Below are 18,245 nucleotides of genomic sequence, written 5' to 3' on the forward strand. Positions count from 1 at the left end.
GAACTAGTGTCCGGTTAATACGGAAGATGCAGAGGAACATGCAAAAGAATCAATATGAAGCGTCAGATGTGAAAAAACAGACACACAGCTTCCCATGAAAAGCCAGGCAAAACAGGAATTTTAGTAAACAATTTCCCAAACCATTGTAATTTCTACCAGAATCTTGAAAGAGCATTCTCTTACTTCAACAACTATAGTTTTTAACCAAAGCAGTTATTAAGACAGAACTACTACAAACAAGTAGTACAATGACAGCCTTATTATTCCCTAATCAAAATTTTACCTAGATCAGAGAATTTGGCTTGTGCATCCAGCAGCATAGTGCGAATATTCTGAATAGACCAGGCATAAAGTTTGCCAAAGGTAACTTCGAGCAGCATACGATTAAATGGTGGAATGAGATCAACATCCTTCAGACAGTCTGACAGAGGCTCCCTAAACAGAGAATCTTTAGTTTAGTATAAGGTCAAATACTGAAAAATAATCAGCATGTGTTAAACATTCAATACCGGATACAACGAGATACAATTCAATAGCCCAATTTAGATTATTATTTTACATTTCAGGCCAATACATTCATTATGCAACTTTCAAAAATACATTAAATTTGCACCGTGTGAATCTTAAATAACTGCTAAGTCTACAAATGCAACTATGCAGAGCCAAAAGGTGTAAATCTATGTAGCATCAAGCTACGTGAACAAATCTATTCAGTCCTGCAGTAACAGTGTTCAGCCACTGGAAGGAGTACACTTCCACTGAACAAAACTTCTGATCGAAAGGAAAATCCCACCTAATTTGCTTGTAGCATTCACTGAATTATCACTGCAGTTCCAAGTTATATGATTAAGCACTACCGTTTCAATCTTGCAATTTAATCACAGAAGCTGCAGAAATAGAGGGTTTGATGTGATGCAGTTAAACCTCTTGAGATTTGAACTTCTCCATAAGTATTTAGTGACTTCCGTACGCACAGCACTTAACTTACTAAGACATGGATCTCTATTCTTCAGTAAAATAACCACCAATATCATTGCTACTGGTCACACAACAGTCAGAAGTCACCAACCACATCAGCCCCAAGACAAAAATATTTTAAACCCTCCAGAAAAAAGAGACTAAAGAAATCAGTTTATTATTCCACAGATTCACACACTGCAGTGTGCCCCAACACATTAGTACAATTTGGGTACATCAATCAAACTATCATCAGGGCATTGCTGTGTTGGATCGAACTGCAGTATTGCAAATGTACAGAATCTGAGGTACCCTCAGCCTTGTGACAACTTTTATTTGATGGTGTTCAGCTTCACAAGCTCCTCATCCCCCAGAAGATTAAGTTTAAGATCCTCTTCCTCACTGTCATAGCTCTCCACAGTCTTGCTCCATACCTCTGTGACCTACTAACACCTCACCAATCTTCCCACTCCCTCTGCTTAGCGGGCACTGGCCTGTTCCATGTCTCCCACCCTGCCCACCCCACCATTGGGGTCAGGCTTTCAGTCTTTCTGCCCCAACCTCTGGAACGCCATCCTGGAATTCCTTCACCTTGCTCTCGCCTTTGCCTCATTCAAGGCCCAGCTCAAGACTTTTCTCTTTGACTGTGCCTTCAATCATCCTCCCACCCACACTCCCTTAATCTCCACCCCTCACAATTCCATCCCCAACTTTGGGTACAAATCTTTGGCTGTCCAGCACATTGAGACATCAACATGACGTGAAAGGTGCCATATAAATGCAATTTGTTATTTTTGTGAGTTCCCATAACAATGATATTTTTCTATGTACAAGGTGAAAAAATAGACTTCTTAAGATTTCTCGAATACATACATTTCCCTCATTATGTTGGTGGATCAAAAGGCACACATTTCCAAATAATTGCATTAAGAAACATTACAATACATGACGTTCAAAAATTTACAATGTTCTTTACATATTTTTTAAATAAGAATTCACATTTTCTTCAAACAGTTAAGAGAGATGTTAAGATTGTAATCAACATTGAATTAGGAGTTGTATGTAAACGAGTAACCCTAAAAAAGAATTAAAATGAACTTTTTTTTACCCTATACTTATCCCCTCAGGGATGAGCCTTTGCCAACCACACAACATGGCATATTGCACTGATGGAAGCAAAAAACTTTTTGATACCAGTTTAAGCATTGTGTCTATTCCCTCCAAACGAACTTCTGCTCTTTCCAACTGCAAAGGAAAACATATTATTAGAGGATTATTATTATTATTTCAATCAACAGGTTGCCTTGCCAGAAGAAATGTAACAAATGAAAACCTCTTCAGCAATTCAGCAAAGTTTACTATCAGACAAAATGGCTGCCGTACCTGTTTTAACAGACATTTTCGCATCTTTTCGACATCTATTGGCTCTTCTTTCAGTGCAAAATCAACGACATTAGCCATCAATGCCGACTGAGGGAAAGGACCTTGGACACTGTGTTTAAGCCATTTGTATCGGTGAACACTTGCTACAGAAGAAAGAAGTGGTTGCCACTTGTCCTGGTTCATGACAAAGAAAATGCACATAAAAATGTTAATTTGTGCTGTACATAAAGATAGAATGCAAGAAGTGCACATCATTTTCTGTCACCTCCTTCATCCAGCATATCAAACGCCTACTATATAGTACCAACCATTGTTATTGTTGCTATAAAAGCTAAAAGTATAATGCCCACATCACCTCTAACTATACTAATGAATTTCAGTCACCAGCATGAAGTGTGACCAAAATGTCATGATACCTACCTTATCTATCTACTATCTAAAAATAAAATCATAATTTCTTTAAGGCTTATTAGACATTGTAATGTATCACGACTTTTTGGTCACCCTGTATTTAGAGAATAGGAACTGAGAAGGTTGAAATCCAATAGAGTTTCTTCACGATTGTGACGATTATGGTAGGGTAAACAATAACAGAAGGGCAGAAATTTAGGATAATAAAAATAAAGGGAACTTCAGAGAAGATATATATACACACACATACACAGAGGCTGTCTGGAATGGTTCCCTAGATATATTTACCATATTTAGAACAATGCAATCCGATATACATTCATATAGCAGATATCACATTGGGAGGCCTTCGCAAAGTACTGGGTGGGCACCTGAACTAGGTGTGGGGAGGGGAAAGATGGAACAAAAGCGTTGTTAAAGACAAATGTTTTGAGGCGTGCTTTGGAATAGTGGAGGGAGGGAAAGAGGGAGCGAATCAGAATTCCGGGATGAAGTCCAAAGAGCGAGGTCAGAATGGTTGAAAGCCCGCCCACTGAAGTTGGGCAGCTCTGGAGGGGAAATGAAGGCACCAGTGCTTGCTGAGCGAAGAAAGCAATCTGGTTGTGAGGGGTAAAGGAGGGAAAGCTGAGTGGGGAAGAGCATGGATTGCAAGATATACTAATAGTCAATTCATTTTACAGTAGATTTTGTGAAGCACTTTGAGACGTTTTGAAGCCGTGATAAGGCATTATATCAAGCAGGAATTATTATTATTTTAGATATGAAAGACAGGTGGGAGTCACACTGGACACCCAGGTTCGGCAAAATCTATAATTATATTAAAAGCGAATTATATAGAAATTTGAAAGATAATATAAAGGATCTGGGGAGCAAGTAGCAGAGTGGGATTAAATCATGTGATTTATGGAATAAAGCAGAATTGATAGTCAAACAGCTTGTTTCTGTCCTGTGACATTCTACAGATCTAGAGTAGATTAGTGACCAAATTACCTTTTTTTAAAGAGATCATTACCCCTGCCTGGAAAGTGATCCACCAATCGACTAACAACCAGGTTTCTACTTGCTGCTGGGTAAACAGAGGTGCGTGGTGTAAGGAAACTTACCTAAAACTTGTCTGAAATGCTGTACTCTGTCCGTGCCTTAGGACGTCCTCCCGACGTGAAAGGCGCTATACTTGTTGCTGTTGTTGCCTAAGGTTTTGCCCCACCTGGGAATCTAACCCATGTCCTCTCATGTGTGAGGTGAGTGCCCATATGCCACAGGACTCCGCAAGTCGTATATTACTCGTATTTGTATTTCATTCTACTATGAAACATGATGGGGCTAAAACAACCATGTTTTGAGTTTCATCAAAATAGTTGTCCTAAGATAAAACTTCATAATTAAGTTTTACCTTTGATTTCACAGGAATGGCTTTTTTATTCACAGCGCCAGGACTGAGCGGCACAACACAGGAATCTTCTACATCACTCTCACTGTTTTCAATCTTAGATTCTTCCATGTCAGCAGATTCAGACTTCTTTGGAACTGTGTAGAGAGAAAGCACTACAGATGTGTACAGTGTAGAGTGTTACCGGACAGTCAGCACAACAAGCAAAGCACACAATATGAACATCTAGAGCAAATTAGTGAATGGATAAAAGGTCAACATTTTCTAAGTTTGTTGATACTAATAAAGGACATAGCAAACTGTGGTGAATAATACAGTGGGATATCAACTTTAGCTGCAGTGGACAGTAATAGCAGATGTAGTTTAATGTTGAGAAATGTAATGTTGTACAGTTCGGGAAAATGGAAACACATTTTGGATATACTTTGCTCCGTAAGCAGTATTTTAACCAAACAATTTAAGTCAAGATAGTACTTAGCGGATACAATTCAGGAAAGCCAATTTCCATCTCCTATACGGGTGTCTCTTTTTCTGAACCTACCTCTCTTCTTCCTCCTTTCACGAATGATCTTCTGGGTTATTTTTCGCCAGCGAGGTGATGAACTTAGCAATTTCATTTTGGACATGATAGAAAGGTCATTGCTGACAGCGGGCCGCAACTCATTGAACAGAAACCGCAAGCGTTCAATTACCGGTGCACAGACTTCTTTGTACGAACGTCCTTGTTCTTGGTGCGTCTGAGATTTAAATAAAAAAGTAATAATAATAATAATCCTTACTATTGGTATAGCGTATTTTATGTTGGGAGGACCTCCTTCACAGGATAAAGGGTAAAGTGCAGAGACTGTGTTTTATGGGCAAACGTAATGCAATACTTTTAAACTAAAACAGTTATAATTAAGACATATGTATAGGTTTATAAATCTGTAAAATGGAGTGACTGCTTTTGGCGATGAACGCATCATTCAATTTGCTCAAAGTAATGTCTCACAAACACCTATGATTACACACAATTTGGAGAATTGTGGGCCAGAACTGGAAGAGAGTGCCATGAGATCTTTAACATCCACCTGACATGACTTCAGTTTAACATCTTGTCCACAGGACAGCACTTTGGCAACCCAGCCCTGTTTTGGAATGTTATCTTGTTGTCCTACGGCCACTAAGTTCCAACGTAGGCCTTGAACCCACAACCTTCTGAAGTAGACTGCTACTGATTGAGCCAATCTGATACTTTATAGCATCCCCTAATTTTTCTGACCATTATAAAGACAATGAATACAACACAAACTATTCCAGCGCCTTGGGACGACCTCCTGACTGAAAGGCGCTATACAAATATAATCTGTAATTACACAATATATATTTACCTTGATTAAAGAGCATTTAGCTTGATACACCACCCGACAAACATCACCTACAGATTTAGGCAATGCCCTGAGCTTTCCTTGTTCCACTCCAAGAGCACTTTGGTTCACAACGGACAAAGCTGCATGACCTGCATTAAGAGATTTTAAAAATAAATGTGTAAGTGTGAAAATCAGATTATAAACTCATGGAGGAAACAAATGAGTATCTTACAGTGGAGCCTAGTTATAAGTCAGCTGGGGGTTAATATAAGCCCAACCCAGATAACAGGCCACGTAAACCGGTCATGGCTTCAACATTCACTGCATCGCGCGCAGATGAGCTGCAATTCTTCCCATACGTCGCCTGGCTCTTATGCTTCAAAATAGCAGATTTCCCAGTCAACAGGTCACCACTCATGCAATGTGTGAGAAATGATGTTGGCGACAACTGGATGAGCTCAGAATCGGCCAGATTTCTAGCATGGTTCGGTTCAATGTAATTTGAAGAATAAGACTTTTAAGATTCATAAACTTGACTTACCCAAATCCTGGTGCTTCAGGAGACAACACATCAGTAACCTTCCTACATCTTCCACAGGATGCTCTGGTGGGAATGTGATGGGTGTGGTCAGGTGGCACTGCTTACAGTAGCGTTCTATTTGGCACAAGAAGTCCTGACAATGGAACACAAGTGGGTCAACACAATAGTAACCGTAAGGCAAAAAAGAACACACCTTGGACTCTCAAAGCAGCACGCGCAATTTCACTTTAAAAATTATTTTTTAATGGCTTAAGCAGCTCCAATTCCTCAGACTGTCTTAAAATTTTAGATAATAATACTTCCATTTGATATAGCACCTTATTATGTCTTCAAGACATCTCAAAGCAGAATATACCATAAAGTGTAGGGACTGTATATTTTATGGGCGAAAAGCGGCAGCCAATTGCGCACAGCAGTGTCCCACAAACAGTCGTGGAGTAAGTGACCAAATTATTTTTATTTATTTTGAAAGAATTATTGCACCCGGAAAAACGATCCACCCATCAACTAACAACCTGGTTCCTACTTACTTTAAACATAAACGTGTGGAGTAAAGAAACTTGCCCAATGTTTTGGTCTACCGCAAATCAAACCCAGATCTTTCGTTTGCGAGGCGAGTGCTCTAACCACTAAGCTAAGAAACTCCACAAAGTTCAGTTTTTATTTGGAGGCCATTTTTTGAGGTTCTTTTTAAGATGGCATGATATATTCAGGCAAATTATTTTTCATGAAATTAATTCACCTGCCTTAAGAGCGATCTCTTTGATCGCACGTTCCGCCACTTTCCCTCCCCCTAACTACTCACTCCCTAGCTCTGGCTCCCAGTCAGCTGTGTGAAGGGCTTTGAGATGTCCTCCGATATGAAAGCCGCAATAAAATGTACATTATTGTAGAAAGTTTTGAACAATCCTGACATTATTTGGCATTGCAAGTCAGCCACATCAAATTTTTGATCCATTTATATTCCTAATGGTCAAATACAACATTTACATTATCTGCTTCAGTTAACCAAAATACTTTCAAGGATCCTGCATTCCTGAAAATTATATCCAAAACATAATCTGGGTTGTAGGTCACACACAACTCACACTACGAGGATAGCAGTTTCAGGTCGAGCTTGTACGAAAATTACAGCTAATCAAACTGTTTCCTTCACCTTTCACTTTGAAATAGGAATACAAATGCTCACCTTCACATTGTGATCTTGAATATTATTGTCTGCAATCGCTTGCAGGAATGGCTGAGTATGATCGCTGAGCGCTAGCTGACGTACATAGAGTTTGGCCTTGCCCGGAGCAGTGGTAGAGCTGCAATGGTCCTCGTCTTTCTCTTCATTGTAACTGTAATGGATCTGGCTCGTCTGCAAACCCCCGGAGAAAAGAGAGGACTGGAGCCATTCTGTTAAGATATAACAAACATTTTAAAAAGCATCAATCAAATTCTGTAAACCCAATCATATTTTGTACAAAATAATAATAATAATCTTTGCATTTGATATAGTGCCTTATCACATCATTGAGACGTCTCAAAACACTTCACAGAATATACTGTAAAGTGAATTGACTATATATTTTGTGGGTGAGACCCAGCAGTCAATTGCGCACAGCAGTGTCCCACAGTCATGGATTGAGTGACCAAATTATTATTATTTTTTTAAGGGATTATTACCCCCGGAAAAGCGATCCACCTTATTGCTAGGAAAACAGGTTCCTACTTACTGCTAGATAAACAGAGGGGTGTGGAGTAAGGAAACTTGCCTAACGTTTCACCCTGCCAGGGATTCGAACCCAGGTCCTCTCACTTGCGAGGCGAGTGCTCTAACCAATACGCTACAGGACTCCTTGGTGTCTTCAATAGGCCAGAAGGTTGGGTGGGGGATAAAGAAATATCTGTTTATAATAATAGGTTTAGCCTCTTAAACACTTCCATTAAAGTATCTTGCTTCAAATTTTCATTTTGCACACCACTCCCATTCTTTAGTCTGCTGCCTTGTCCTGCTTCAATCATGTCCACTGCATGATTTAAGCAGGACAAGCAAGAAACAATCAGCTCTTTGCACTCGCATTCAACACCCCTCCATTACTAGGATGACTATGTCATTAATTGTTACTTGTTATAAAGTCAAATAGCTCCTACATATTAAAGCCCCGAAATGTCAATCTTTCTTTTTGAAAATCAAAGTCAAAGTTTTCCATGTTGAAGTCGATGGTGATTTTTAAAAAAAAACTTGAGTTGCTAATCCAGAAGATAAATTCATATTGCTAAATCCATTAAGCCATTTTGGGCATTAATTTGCTTCTCGTATATCCACTAATATATATTAGAGAAACAGACAAAAAGTGAATCCCAGTCTTTGACTTTGGTAAAATAAATTGCACCAATCCTAAGGTTAATGACAACAACTTGCATTTATGTAGCACCCTCATTACAGCATAGCATCCCAGAGTTAACAGACCTATTTCTTGATACATTAAGCATTTGTCGGATACTAACTGGCACATTCGACCTCCAGAGAGGACAGTGGTGTGCTCATTCCCAGGTACGATGCGTGCAGTCCAAGTAGTAGGCCAAGATTCCTTTCTGTGTCTATCAGAGGTGAAGACAAACTGCCAAGATCTGGAGTGGTGACGACTTCCTGATCCAGCTTCATTTGAAAAGTAAGAGAAACGGGGAGGGAGAAACATGAGCGATGAAATGCAGTTTGTATAAAACGATGAAGAGAATTTTAAGATTAACAAGTAATTTGCTTTGAAGTATCTTTCTTCCATTCATAGAATGTAATAAAAACAATAAAGTGGACAGTTCAGATCCACGTTTGTGCTGAATTAGCTTATCTAAGCCAGGACACCATGAGGGAGCTTGGCCTATCAGGAGAGGTCAAGGAAAGAACATGAGGTAAGGTTCCCACTCATTGCTATTCTATGACCTTGCCCACACCCCCCACCCACCCTACTGGCATTACGATCACGATCAGATGAGAACCAGTTCAGACTCATTAGGATTAGGCTAGGATTATTCTCATTGGAGCAGAGAAGGTTACGAGGACCTAATAGAGGTCTTCAAAATCATGAGGGGATTTGATAGTTTAGAAAGGAAAAACTGTTCCCACTGGTGGGTGTGTCGGTGACTCGAGGTCACAGATTCAAAATAGTCTCTAAAAGAAGCCGAGGGGAGGTGAGAAGAAATTTTTTCACGCAGCGAGTTGTTCGAATCTGGAACGCATTACCTGAAAGGGCGGTCGAGGCCGATTCAATAACAACTTTTTAAAAACGCGATGGATGAGTATTTGAGGAGGACGGGTTTGCAGAGTTATGGGGAAAGGGCTGGGGAGTGGGATTGACATTGCAGTGCTCTTTTCAAAGAGCCGCACAGACTTGATGGGCCGAATGGTCTCTTTTTGTGCTGTACGATTCTGTGATTAGTGGAATTCCTGAAGGAGGCTACGCCCTAGTAATCATAGAATCTTACAGCAAAGAAGGAAGCCATTCGGCCCATCGTGCCTGTTCTTTGAAAGAACAATCCAACTTGTCCCACTGCCCCACTCTTTCCCCATAGCCTTGCAACTTTTTCCTTTTCAAGTATATGTCCAAATCCCTTTTTTAAGTTATTATTGAATCTGTAGATTACCCCCTTCAGGAGAGATGGAGAAAAAACAGCAAACAAAGAAAGAAGATTTACATGAAGTCATTTAAAAAATATTGTGAGTATTAAATCAGATCTCAGCAGTTTATCAAGGGTTCTGTACCTCCATGTACTGGCCCACACAAAATGCTTGCATTGATTCTCTAGTGTCTTCAAATTGGAGAGCAGCTTCCAAAGCAACAACTGGGTCTTCTCCAGCAAACTGGGCTGAAAAGAAAAATTATGAGGTATTTTTCCTTTCTTCATTTTCCCCCCCAAATTTTATCACTGCACTTTTCTGCATTAACACCAACATTTATATAGTGCCCTTCACGCATGGTAGTGTCTCAGAGCACTTAGAAATCCCTGGATGCATTCACCTAAGGAAATGCCACCTACAATGTTTCTGCACATTGCACTAGTTCTCCTGATGTCACTTACAGATCTCTGCACAATTAGTGACATTTTTGTGTCACATGCATATTTCACTATTGACATTATCATTAGTAAACCATTTTAACACATTTACAACAATCAGTAAGTGGTTACTTAAAAAGATATCATCTCACCAAGTATGCTGTTGCCACTAAGTGACTGAGTCTGGAAATCTTTGATATCATAGACCTTTCCATCAATTACCGTCCAAAAGCCACCATCTTTATTGTGGTTCTCAAGATCAGCTTTTCGAATCAGAGTGACTTCCTCATTGTTCCGCGAATTCTGATTTGTGAAGAATGAGCCTGATTTAAAAGAGACAAACACATATTGAACAAACTTAAAAGAAATAAAAGTATCTTCGTAGAATAACAGTCTGTAATCCAGGCGGGAGGTGACAAACGCATGCAAGTTTCGGCTGCATTTGGGGTAAGGTACAGTCGGAGGCGGGCAATGTGGCGGAGGTGGAAGAAGGCGGTCCTGGTCAGGGACCAGATGTTGGGGAGGAAGGACAGGTAAATGCAAATACTTTTTGTTAGATAATTTGAATGGCCATACCCATTATTCCAGGCCATGCTAAATCATCATTATCATCCCTCTCTTTGCCTGGAGCCAAATGGTTGAACCTGTCCAAATGTTCTAGCAATCCAGCTAGCAGTGGGATGGCCCCAGCCTCCTGCATCAAACCTGCAGTTTTAGTGAGGAGCAGCACAATGCAGACCACTAGTTCAGGAAGGAGGATTCCTGGATCAAAACAAAAGAGTTCAGGAATACATTGAATGCTGGCGTTGCAGCTACTGTATTTCTTAACAACAAACAACAAAAGTGCATTTATATAACGCCTTTCACATCAGTAGGACATCCCAAGGCAACTCACTAATATATCATCAAAACATTAAAATAATTTGTGGAGAAGACCAGTTTATGTAAGAATTACTGAACATTTAATAATAATCCTTGCAATTTTGATAAGGTGCTTTTCATGTCTTCCAGACGTCTCAAAACACTTCACAGAATATACTTTAAAGTGAATTAACTGTATATTTGTGGGCGAAATACGGCAGCCAATTGCACACAGGAGTGTCCCACAACTAGTCGTGGATTGAATTATTATTGTTTTTTTTCTTGAGGGATTATTATCAGGCGTGTGGAGTAAGGAGACTTGCCCAAGGTTACACCTTGCCGGGAATCGAACCCCAGGTCTCTCGCTCGCGAGGTGAGTGCTCTAACCAATGAGCTACAGGATCCACAAGTCCTTAATAACATTTAAAACAGAATTAGAAAAATACTTTAAATAATTAAATTATAGAAAAGTTCTGTATAAGGAAAGAGCAGGAAACTTAAGATTAATTTTAGTGAGGGAGAGGGGGAGAAGAATTGATACAGCAATGGCACAAGTATTAAAGCCTCAATCTGTGCTGATATTTCGTTTTCACCATATTGCATTAAGCTATTTTAAGTAATAATAATCCTTGTGTTTGGTATAGTGCTTTCACATCAGCGGCGTCCCAAAGCACTCAACATGATATTTTGTGGAGTGACTGTGCATTTTCAGGGTAAACAACAGTAAATTTGCGAACAGCAACGTCTCACAAACAACCGTGAATGATCAACTTTATTTGGGAAATTTTAGCCAACAAAATACACAGTCAAACCACTTAACATATCAAATGCAAGGCTTATTATCATCATTATTAATACTTCTACTACTACTAATAATATGGTCATTCAATCCACCACTGTTTGTGGGACACTACTATGCACAATTGGGTGTTTCGTCACAGTCAATTCACTTTACAGTATATTATGTGAAGCGCTTTGAGACCTCTCGAAGACATGATAAGGCGCTATATTATATGCAAGGATTATTATATTAAATAATTGGAACAATCTACCAAGAAAGAAAATAAGAGGAAAAAGAACAATTCAATTATTATCAAATGCCATTACATGATTGTTAATGTTCTAGTGGGAGGAGGTCAGTGGATTAAACAGCCCTTTCACATGCCCCACTCAGATATTTATAGCTTTTTTTAAAAAAAACAAAAGGTGAAAACTATTTTTTTCAAAGAAAATTAGAAATAAAGAAGTACTATAAAGCAAATTTATTAATTTATAAAAATTGTTCACTTTTTATACAAAATGTATTACCTGTCAAATCTCCTTCAAGAATATGAGACACCTCTGCAAAATGCCTGCAACTGGTTGAGGCAATGCTGGTTGCCACTGGCAAAATGTCCCCAATGTGCGTACACAAAAGTGCAATATATTTTTTCAGCAGTGAACCAACTCCTAAAAGCTCAGGACCTGCAAAGAAAGGTTTAAAATGTTAAATATGAATTTAGTTCCATTGCTTTGGTTCTGAAATCCCTAACAACTGAAAAAGAATATTTTGAAGGTGAAAAATTCACCTTCCAAAAAATTCTTCTTTTCCATCTTCAACCCAGAGTTAGAAATACAGAAGCATTTATATACAACAACTTGCATTTATATCACCCCCCCTACCCCACCCACGCAGGGTCGTGTCCCTGAGGGCTTTGAGAACCATTCATCATTCAAAGTGGATATTATACCCACTGTAGAAGAAGCCACGTATTTGATTAAATAATTTTGAGTAATTCGTTGTCTATTGAAACAGTGTATGAAGACCTCAGTGTTACAGAATCAGCCATTTTTCAAATGATAATGCAAAGTGGACCAACAAGACTTTTGCCTTGGACAAGCAATATACCCCACATTATCCAGGGTTACCCTGCATTATAGATCAAATGGAATTTCCTTTGGGTTGAGACGCACTCAAAGGCACCGTTGACCTGCCAGTCTAGTTATCGATTTGACTTGGAAGTTTAAACACTCCCGCTGCACAGTCAACCAAGGCTGGACTTTGCTGGGCCGATCTCTAAATTCTACTTTATATTCTCATTCAACGCGAAATATTCAAGACGTATTTCTAAACAGATCTCTATATAAAATTCTTTGCATAGTTTTACTTGACCCTCGAAAGATGGTCTTTGTCGCAGGTTTTTCCAGTTAGTCCACATACCAGCAGAAAACAGAGAGTAGGGATAAACAGGTCCTTCTCAGATTGACAGGATATGACTATTGGAGTGCCACAAGGATCAGTGCTTGGGCCTCAATTATTTAGTCTATATCAATGATTTAGATGAGGAAATCGAACTTAATATATCTAAATTCGCAGACGATACGAAGATAGGTGGGAGAGTAAGCTGTGAGGATGACACACAAAGAATGCAAAGGGAAACAGACAGACGATGTGACTGGGCAACAAGGTGGCAGATGGAGTATAATGTGGGGAAGTGTGAAGTTATTCGCCTCGGTAGTAAAAATAGAAAAGCGGATTATTTTCTGGAGGGGGAGAGACTAGATAGTGTTAGTGTTCAGAGGGATTTGGATGTCCTTGTACAGCAGTCACAAAAAGTTAGTATGCAGGTACAGCAAGCAACTAGGAAGGCTCATGCCATGTTGGCGTTCTTTGCAAAAGGGTTAGAGTACAAGAGTAGGGAAGTCTTGCTGAAGTTGTATAGGGCCTTGGTGAGACCGCACCTAGAATATTGTGTGCAGTTTTGGTCTCCTTATTTAAGAAAGGACATACTCGCCTTAGAGGAAATGCAGCGTAGATTCATTGGGTTGGGGTCATAGTCTCAAGATTAAGGGTCAGCCTTTTCGAACTGAGTTGAGGAAACATTTCTTCACTCAGAGGGTAGTGAATTTGTGGAATTCTCTACCCCAAAAGGCTGTGGATGCTCAGTCCTTGAACATATTCAAGACTGAGGTTGATAGATTTCTAAAAGATAGAGGGATTAAGGGATACGGGGATAGGACAAATAAATCGAATTGGGTTATAAGATCAGCCATGATCTTATTAAATGGCGGGGCAGGTTCGAGGGGCCGAATGACCTACTCCTGATTCACCAAATATACCAAAAATATACAAAAAAAAGGTTCTGAACCTGTGGTTCTTTTGTCAATTATCCTGAATCTGTGTCCTCTGGTTACTGACCTATCCCTCAGTGGAAACAGTTTATTTTTATTTTTTCTATAATAAAATTAGGGCTTTTAACTGGATAAAACATGACATGGTAAGTGAGATGTTGATTTTTAATTACCCTCATGGGAACCTGCATATTTTATGAATAAAATGATTACAGCCAAGGGCTATAGTAGTGAACTACTGACCCTCAACAGATCTCTATATAAAAGTGATATTTTAAAAGTGATCAGCTGTGTTCCCCTTGGGTAGTGTTTCTCAGTAATAACACAGGGTGATGATTTACCTTCAGCTTGACAACAGTAGTCAATACATTTGTTCCATATATTGTACTTGGAATTTGATTGTAAAGAAACAAAACACAGTACAACAGAACAAAAAACAACAGGAACTGTGACAGAAGTGAAATAAAATCTGCTCAATCCGATTCCTCAGCAGGAAAATCAAAGGCAGATGCATTTTCTCTATGTCGGCCAGCACTGTCTTTCTCTACATATGTGCAGCGAATGTGGAAGCGCTGATAGTACATTGTGCCCAGTTACAGTGTCATAATGGGACTCTAGCGTACACACAAGATACTTAAACAGAAAAAAATATTACTTTTTTAAAAAACTAATGAGAAATACACTTACCATAGCCACCAGTTTCACAACTGAAATTGACACCCGGGTATAGTTTGCTGACAAGCAGGCGCTGAAACCGCAGCAGAAGGTCTAAAGATGCCGACCTTTCCCGATTAAGGTGTTCGTGGTCCACGCAAGAAGAAATGTGGTGAGTAGCATCTTTCAATTTAGCTATGCTCTGAGACGCAATGTTTCTTTAAAGATAATTTAAAAGGAGAGATTTTGTAACTTTTGGAAGAAAGCAGTCCTCTGGTCCGGCAAGTAATTATAGTTATTAGTTATACTATTGCGATTATTTTGCCAACAACCAAAGAACTAACTTTAATTCTATATCTGACATTTGAGAAAATAGTTTATTTTCAATCTTTAAATAGAAATATCCTCCACATAGTCAATCAAAGGCACCCTTACCTTATTAGTTTGAGCTCCAACAACAACAATTTACATTTGTATAGCACATTTCACATTGGGAGACATCCCATGGTGCTATACAGTCAGGGATTGGACCCCAGCTATTGGGTGGGATCAGCATCCTCGAATGACACTCCAGTACAGTCCTGAGATAGCACTCTGTATAGTTGGGGGCATCAAACCAGATTCATCTGCTTGTGTGGTGGTTCAGGCAAATACTAAAGACTATTATTAATCTATGCCTCCATTTTGTAAAATATCAAAAAGATTGTTCCATGGCTCTCTGCCTGTTCAGGAATAAATGTAAATTATTGCTGCTATGGGCAAATGGGTACAATGCATGATAAAGTACTTTTACAAATACCTCAATAACTGCTGCACAAGTTGTACTAGGGGTAGGCTTTGTTTTCCAGAAGATTCATATATGCCAGTGTTGATAAGATCCTTGTCCAATGGCATTCTGCTTCGATGGAGCGTTGAGGCATTGGCTTCCTGTTCATCTATCTCCTTCTCTTTCTGGGCTTCTTTCTTAGCTTCTATGTCCTAGATTAAAACAGCATCATTATTCACTAAAATATATTTCTACACTCACATTTGAAAATTGCCATTTTACGATCAGGCAGGAAATCCAATATGCAAAACACTGCAGATGCTGGAAATCTGAAACAAAAACAGAAGTCGCTGGGAACACTCAGCAGGTTAGGCAGCATCTATGGAGAAAGGAAAGTGAGGAAAACCAATGTTTGTTTTATAAAGTTGTAATTGAACATAAGTTTCCCGATGCTTATCCAGTAACCTCTACTTGAAAGTTGCACAAGTCAATGATCAAGTTAAGGTAAAGAATAAACAAAAACATTAAAATGAAGGACCATACATACATATGCCATCCTGAGCTGGAAGCACTGTATAGATTTCTCATTTTTATATTTAAAAAATTGGAAGACATGAAAATTAGCATCTAAGGAGACAATAATAAAAATAATCCTTGCACTTGATTGATATCACATTATTGAGAAGTCTCAAAGCTCTTCACAGAGTCTATTGAAAAGTGATTGACTATTTTGTGGGAGAAATGCAATGGCCAAATGTGCCCAGCAATGTTCCACAAACAGACATGTTTTTATTTGGGGGAGGAAAGAGAGGATAATTACCACTGGAAAGCAATTCGCCAATCGAAATTCAACTGGGTTCATACTTACTGCTAAGGTAAACAGAGGAATGGGGAGTAGGGAAACCTGGTAAGGAATAGGCACGAGAAATAAGATATAAATAGAATCAAGGGACAAAAATAGGAGTCGGACAAAAAATAAGTAGCATTTGCAGGTCATAAGAAATGGTTTACTACCCTAAGAACATGATGTACACGTTCATTCATCAAATCTTCTTGTAATCAAAGAGCTTATTTTGCTAGATTAAATGCAAGGATTATTACTAAAATTTAGTAGGTTTCCTATGCAGTGCCCCAGGAGCCATAAAAGCACTTCAGGCAACTTTAAAACCACAATTAAAGGATGTTACCTGGATTTCTGCTGTAATGGCAGCATTCAGCGCAGACTCTAGACCACCATCTGCCATCAGACTGCTCACCAAGAGATCAATCATGAATCGACGACCTGGACTTACGTTCATTTCATGTCCTGAAACTTAAATTTCCATTTTTTATTCGAGTGGATTTCTATGCTATTCAGGAATAGAAGTATTTCGGTTATAATGGAACAAGCTCATTGCATGATTGCATAGGTATCGCAACCCAAAACCAATTGACTGAATAGGACACTGAGCCAGAATGCAAAGAGACCAGACTGCTTTTGGTACCTTCTGGGAGGATCTCAAAAGTTAGCACAAAGCAGCTGCTTCCCTTATGCAGCTATCTGACATGAGCAGCAGCAATGCACAGGCACAGGGCCTGGGGTCGAGACATAGCTGAGCAAACTGTTGATGCTCTAAGTGTTTCAGTTTGTGCACTTTAGATCCAGTGATTACTGTTATAAATCTTACCTGCATTTGGTAGCAATGCTGAAAGGGCCCTGGCTCTTTCTTCTGCTGTAGGAAGAAGTACAGACCAGCCACTCTGTAAGACAGCCTGAGCAGATGATTGAACAGTATTGAGCACCCCAGCATTACTAGCTAGCGTCACCACGGTCTGTTTTAAACTGTTCAGCAAAACACTGCCTATGCCTAAACCAAGGCATTCTGGGTCCACTTGATGGCTAATAGCTGCATGAAGCTGCAAAAAGAAAACAAGTTCACTTTAGTACAGAGACAAACACAGTAGTTTGTGGGAAAAACAATTAATGACAATACTTATTTTGCCTAATATTTACAAATATTATATACAAAGACAGAACGACTGAAACAAAATGTCTGACACAGTAGAAGACCATTTAGCCTATTATTCTGTGTCAGCATTTGCTCCTCCAGGAAATCATCCATCCTAATCCTCATTTCCTAGTCTTACCCATGCCATCTAATAACCTTCGTCTGAATGTGCTTGTCCATTCATAGATCACTATTAAAACCTTAACTACTCACTAACCTCAGCTTTTCCGTGTTCATTGATAAAAAAAACTTCATTCTTCAGAAAGCAAGTCTGTTTTATCTTGTTGATTAACATTACAACATATATTTGTGAAATTTTAAATCGAGACCTCTTCAAGCCTAAAAAGTCCACATTACCTGTATTACATTGTATATTACATATACTATGTATTACCTGTAGCCGGAGAAGACTGAGTGTAGACACTGCCATACATTCCTTCTCCTGGGGCGGTGGCCAGTCTGAGCTGCCGTCCATCCCTTCACTAACTTGCCGTAGCAGTAAGTCAAGTTGTTCAAATGTCATTTGACAAACGTCCACAACAAACGGCACACGGAGTCCAATGGACCACTCAGAGCAAGAGGACCAAGCAAAGCTCTGCAGGGGAAGAGTCACACATTACTCCATCACGATCAGGGATTCTAATAAGAGTGCCATCTCATCTAGGGATCATTCTTACAATATACAACACAACATGCAGTCTAATCCTACCTCTGTGACCTGTATAATTCTATGATTCTATGAATTTTATTTGAAAACAAAGACAGCTTGTTCCAGCGAATTAGCAATCCTTAGAAA

At 39.3% G+C, this 18,245-nt stretch overlaps 1 protein-coding gene across 6 annotated transcripts in view; it reads right to left on the reverse strand.

Moving 5' to 3' along the window:
- Positions 1–18,245, reverse strand: part of herc2 (HECT and RLD domain containing E3 ubiquitin protein ligase 2) — a 133,342-nt gene that overhangs the window by 62,980 nt on the left and 52,117 nt on the right. For 4 of the 6 annotated variants that reach the window (XM_042334465.1, XM_042334462.1, XM_042334463.1 and 1 more), the window contains exons 17-34: positions 17,844–18,044; positions 17,129–17,357; positions 16,649–16,773; positions 15,495–15,673; positions 14,729–14,913; positions 12,239–12,394; positions 10,646–10,831; positions 10,222–10,392; positions 9,777–9,880; positions 8,525–8,675; positions 7,221–7,429; positions 6,032–6,164; positions 5,512–5,639; positions 4,683–4,878; positions 4,145–4,278; positions 2,341–2,514; positions 2,066–2,202; positions 284–435 (exon numbers count right to left, since the gene is read on the reverse strand). In XM_042334465.1, the coding sequence (XP_042190399.1) occupies positions 284–435; positions 2,066–2,202; positions 2,341–2,514; positions 4,145–4,278; positions 4,683–4,878; positions 5,512–5,639; positions 6,032–6,164; positions 7,221–7,429; positions 8,525–8,675; positions 9,777–9,880; positions 10,222–10,392; positions 10,646–10,831; positions 12,239–12,394; positions 14,729–14,913; positions 15,495–15,673; positions 16,649–16,773; positions 17,129–17,357; positions 17,844–18,044 (2,950 nt within the window). The remainder of the gene's footprint in view (positions 1–283; positions 436–2,065; positions 2,203–2,340; positions 2,515–4,144; positions 4,279–4,682; positions 4,879–5,511; positions 5,640–6,031; positions 6,165–7,220; positions 7,430–8,524; positions 8,676–9,776; positions 9,881–10,221; positions 10,393–10,645; positions 10,832–12,238; positions 12,395–14,728; positions 14,914–15,494; positions 15,674–16,648; positions 16,774–17,128; positions 17,358–17,843; positions 18,045–18,245) is intronic. The other 2 variants (XM_042334464.1, XM_042334461.1) reach the window with 1 other exon arrangement.

Source organism: Callorhinchus milii, unplaced genomic scaffold (genome assembly GCF_018977255.1).
Source record: "Callorhinchus milii isolate IMCB2004 unplaced genomic scaffold, IMCB_Cmil_1.0 Scaffold4, whole genome shotgun sequence".
NCBI lineage: Eukaryota > Metazoa > Chordata > Chondrichthyes > Chimaeriformes > Callorhinchidae > Callorhinchus > Callorhinchus milii.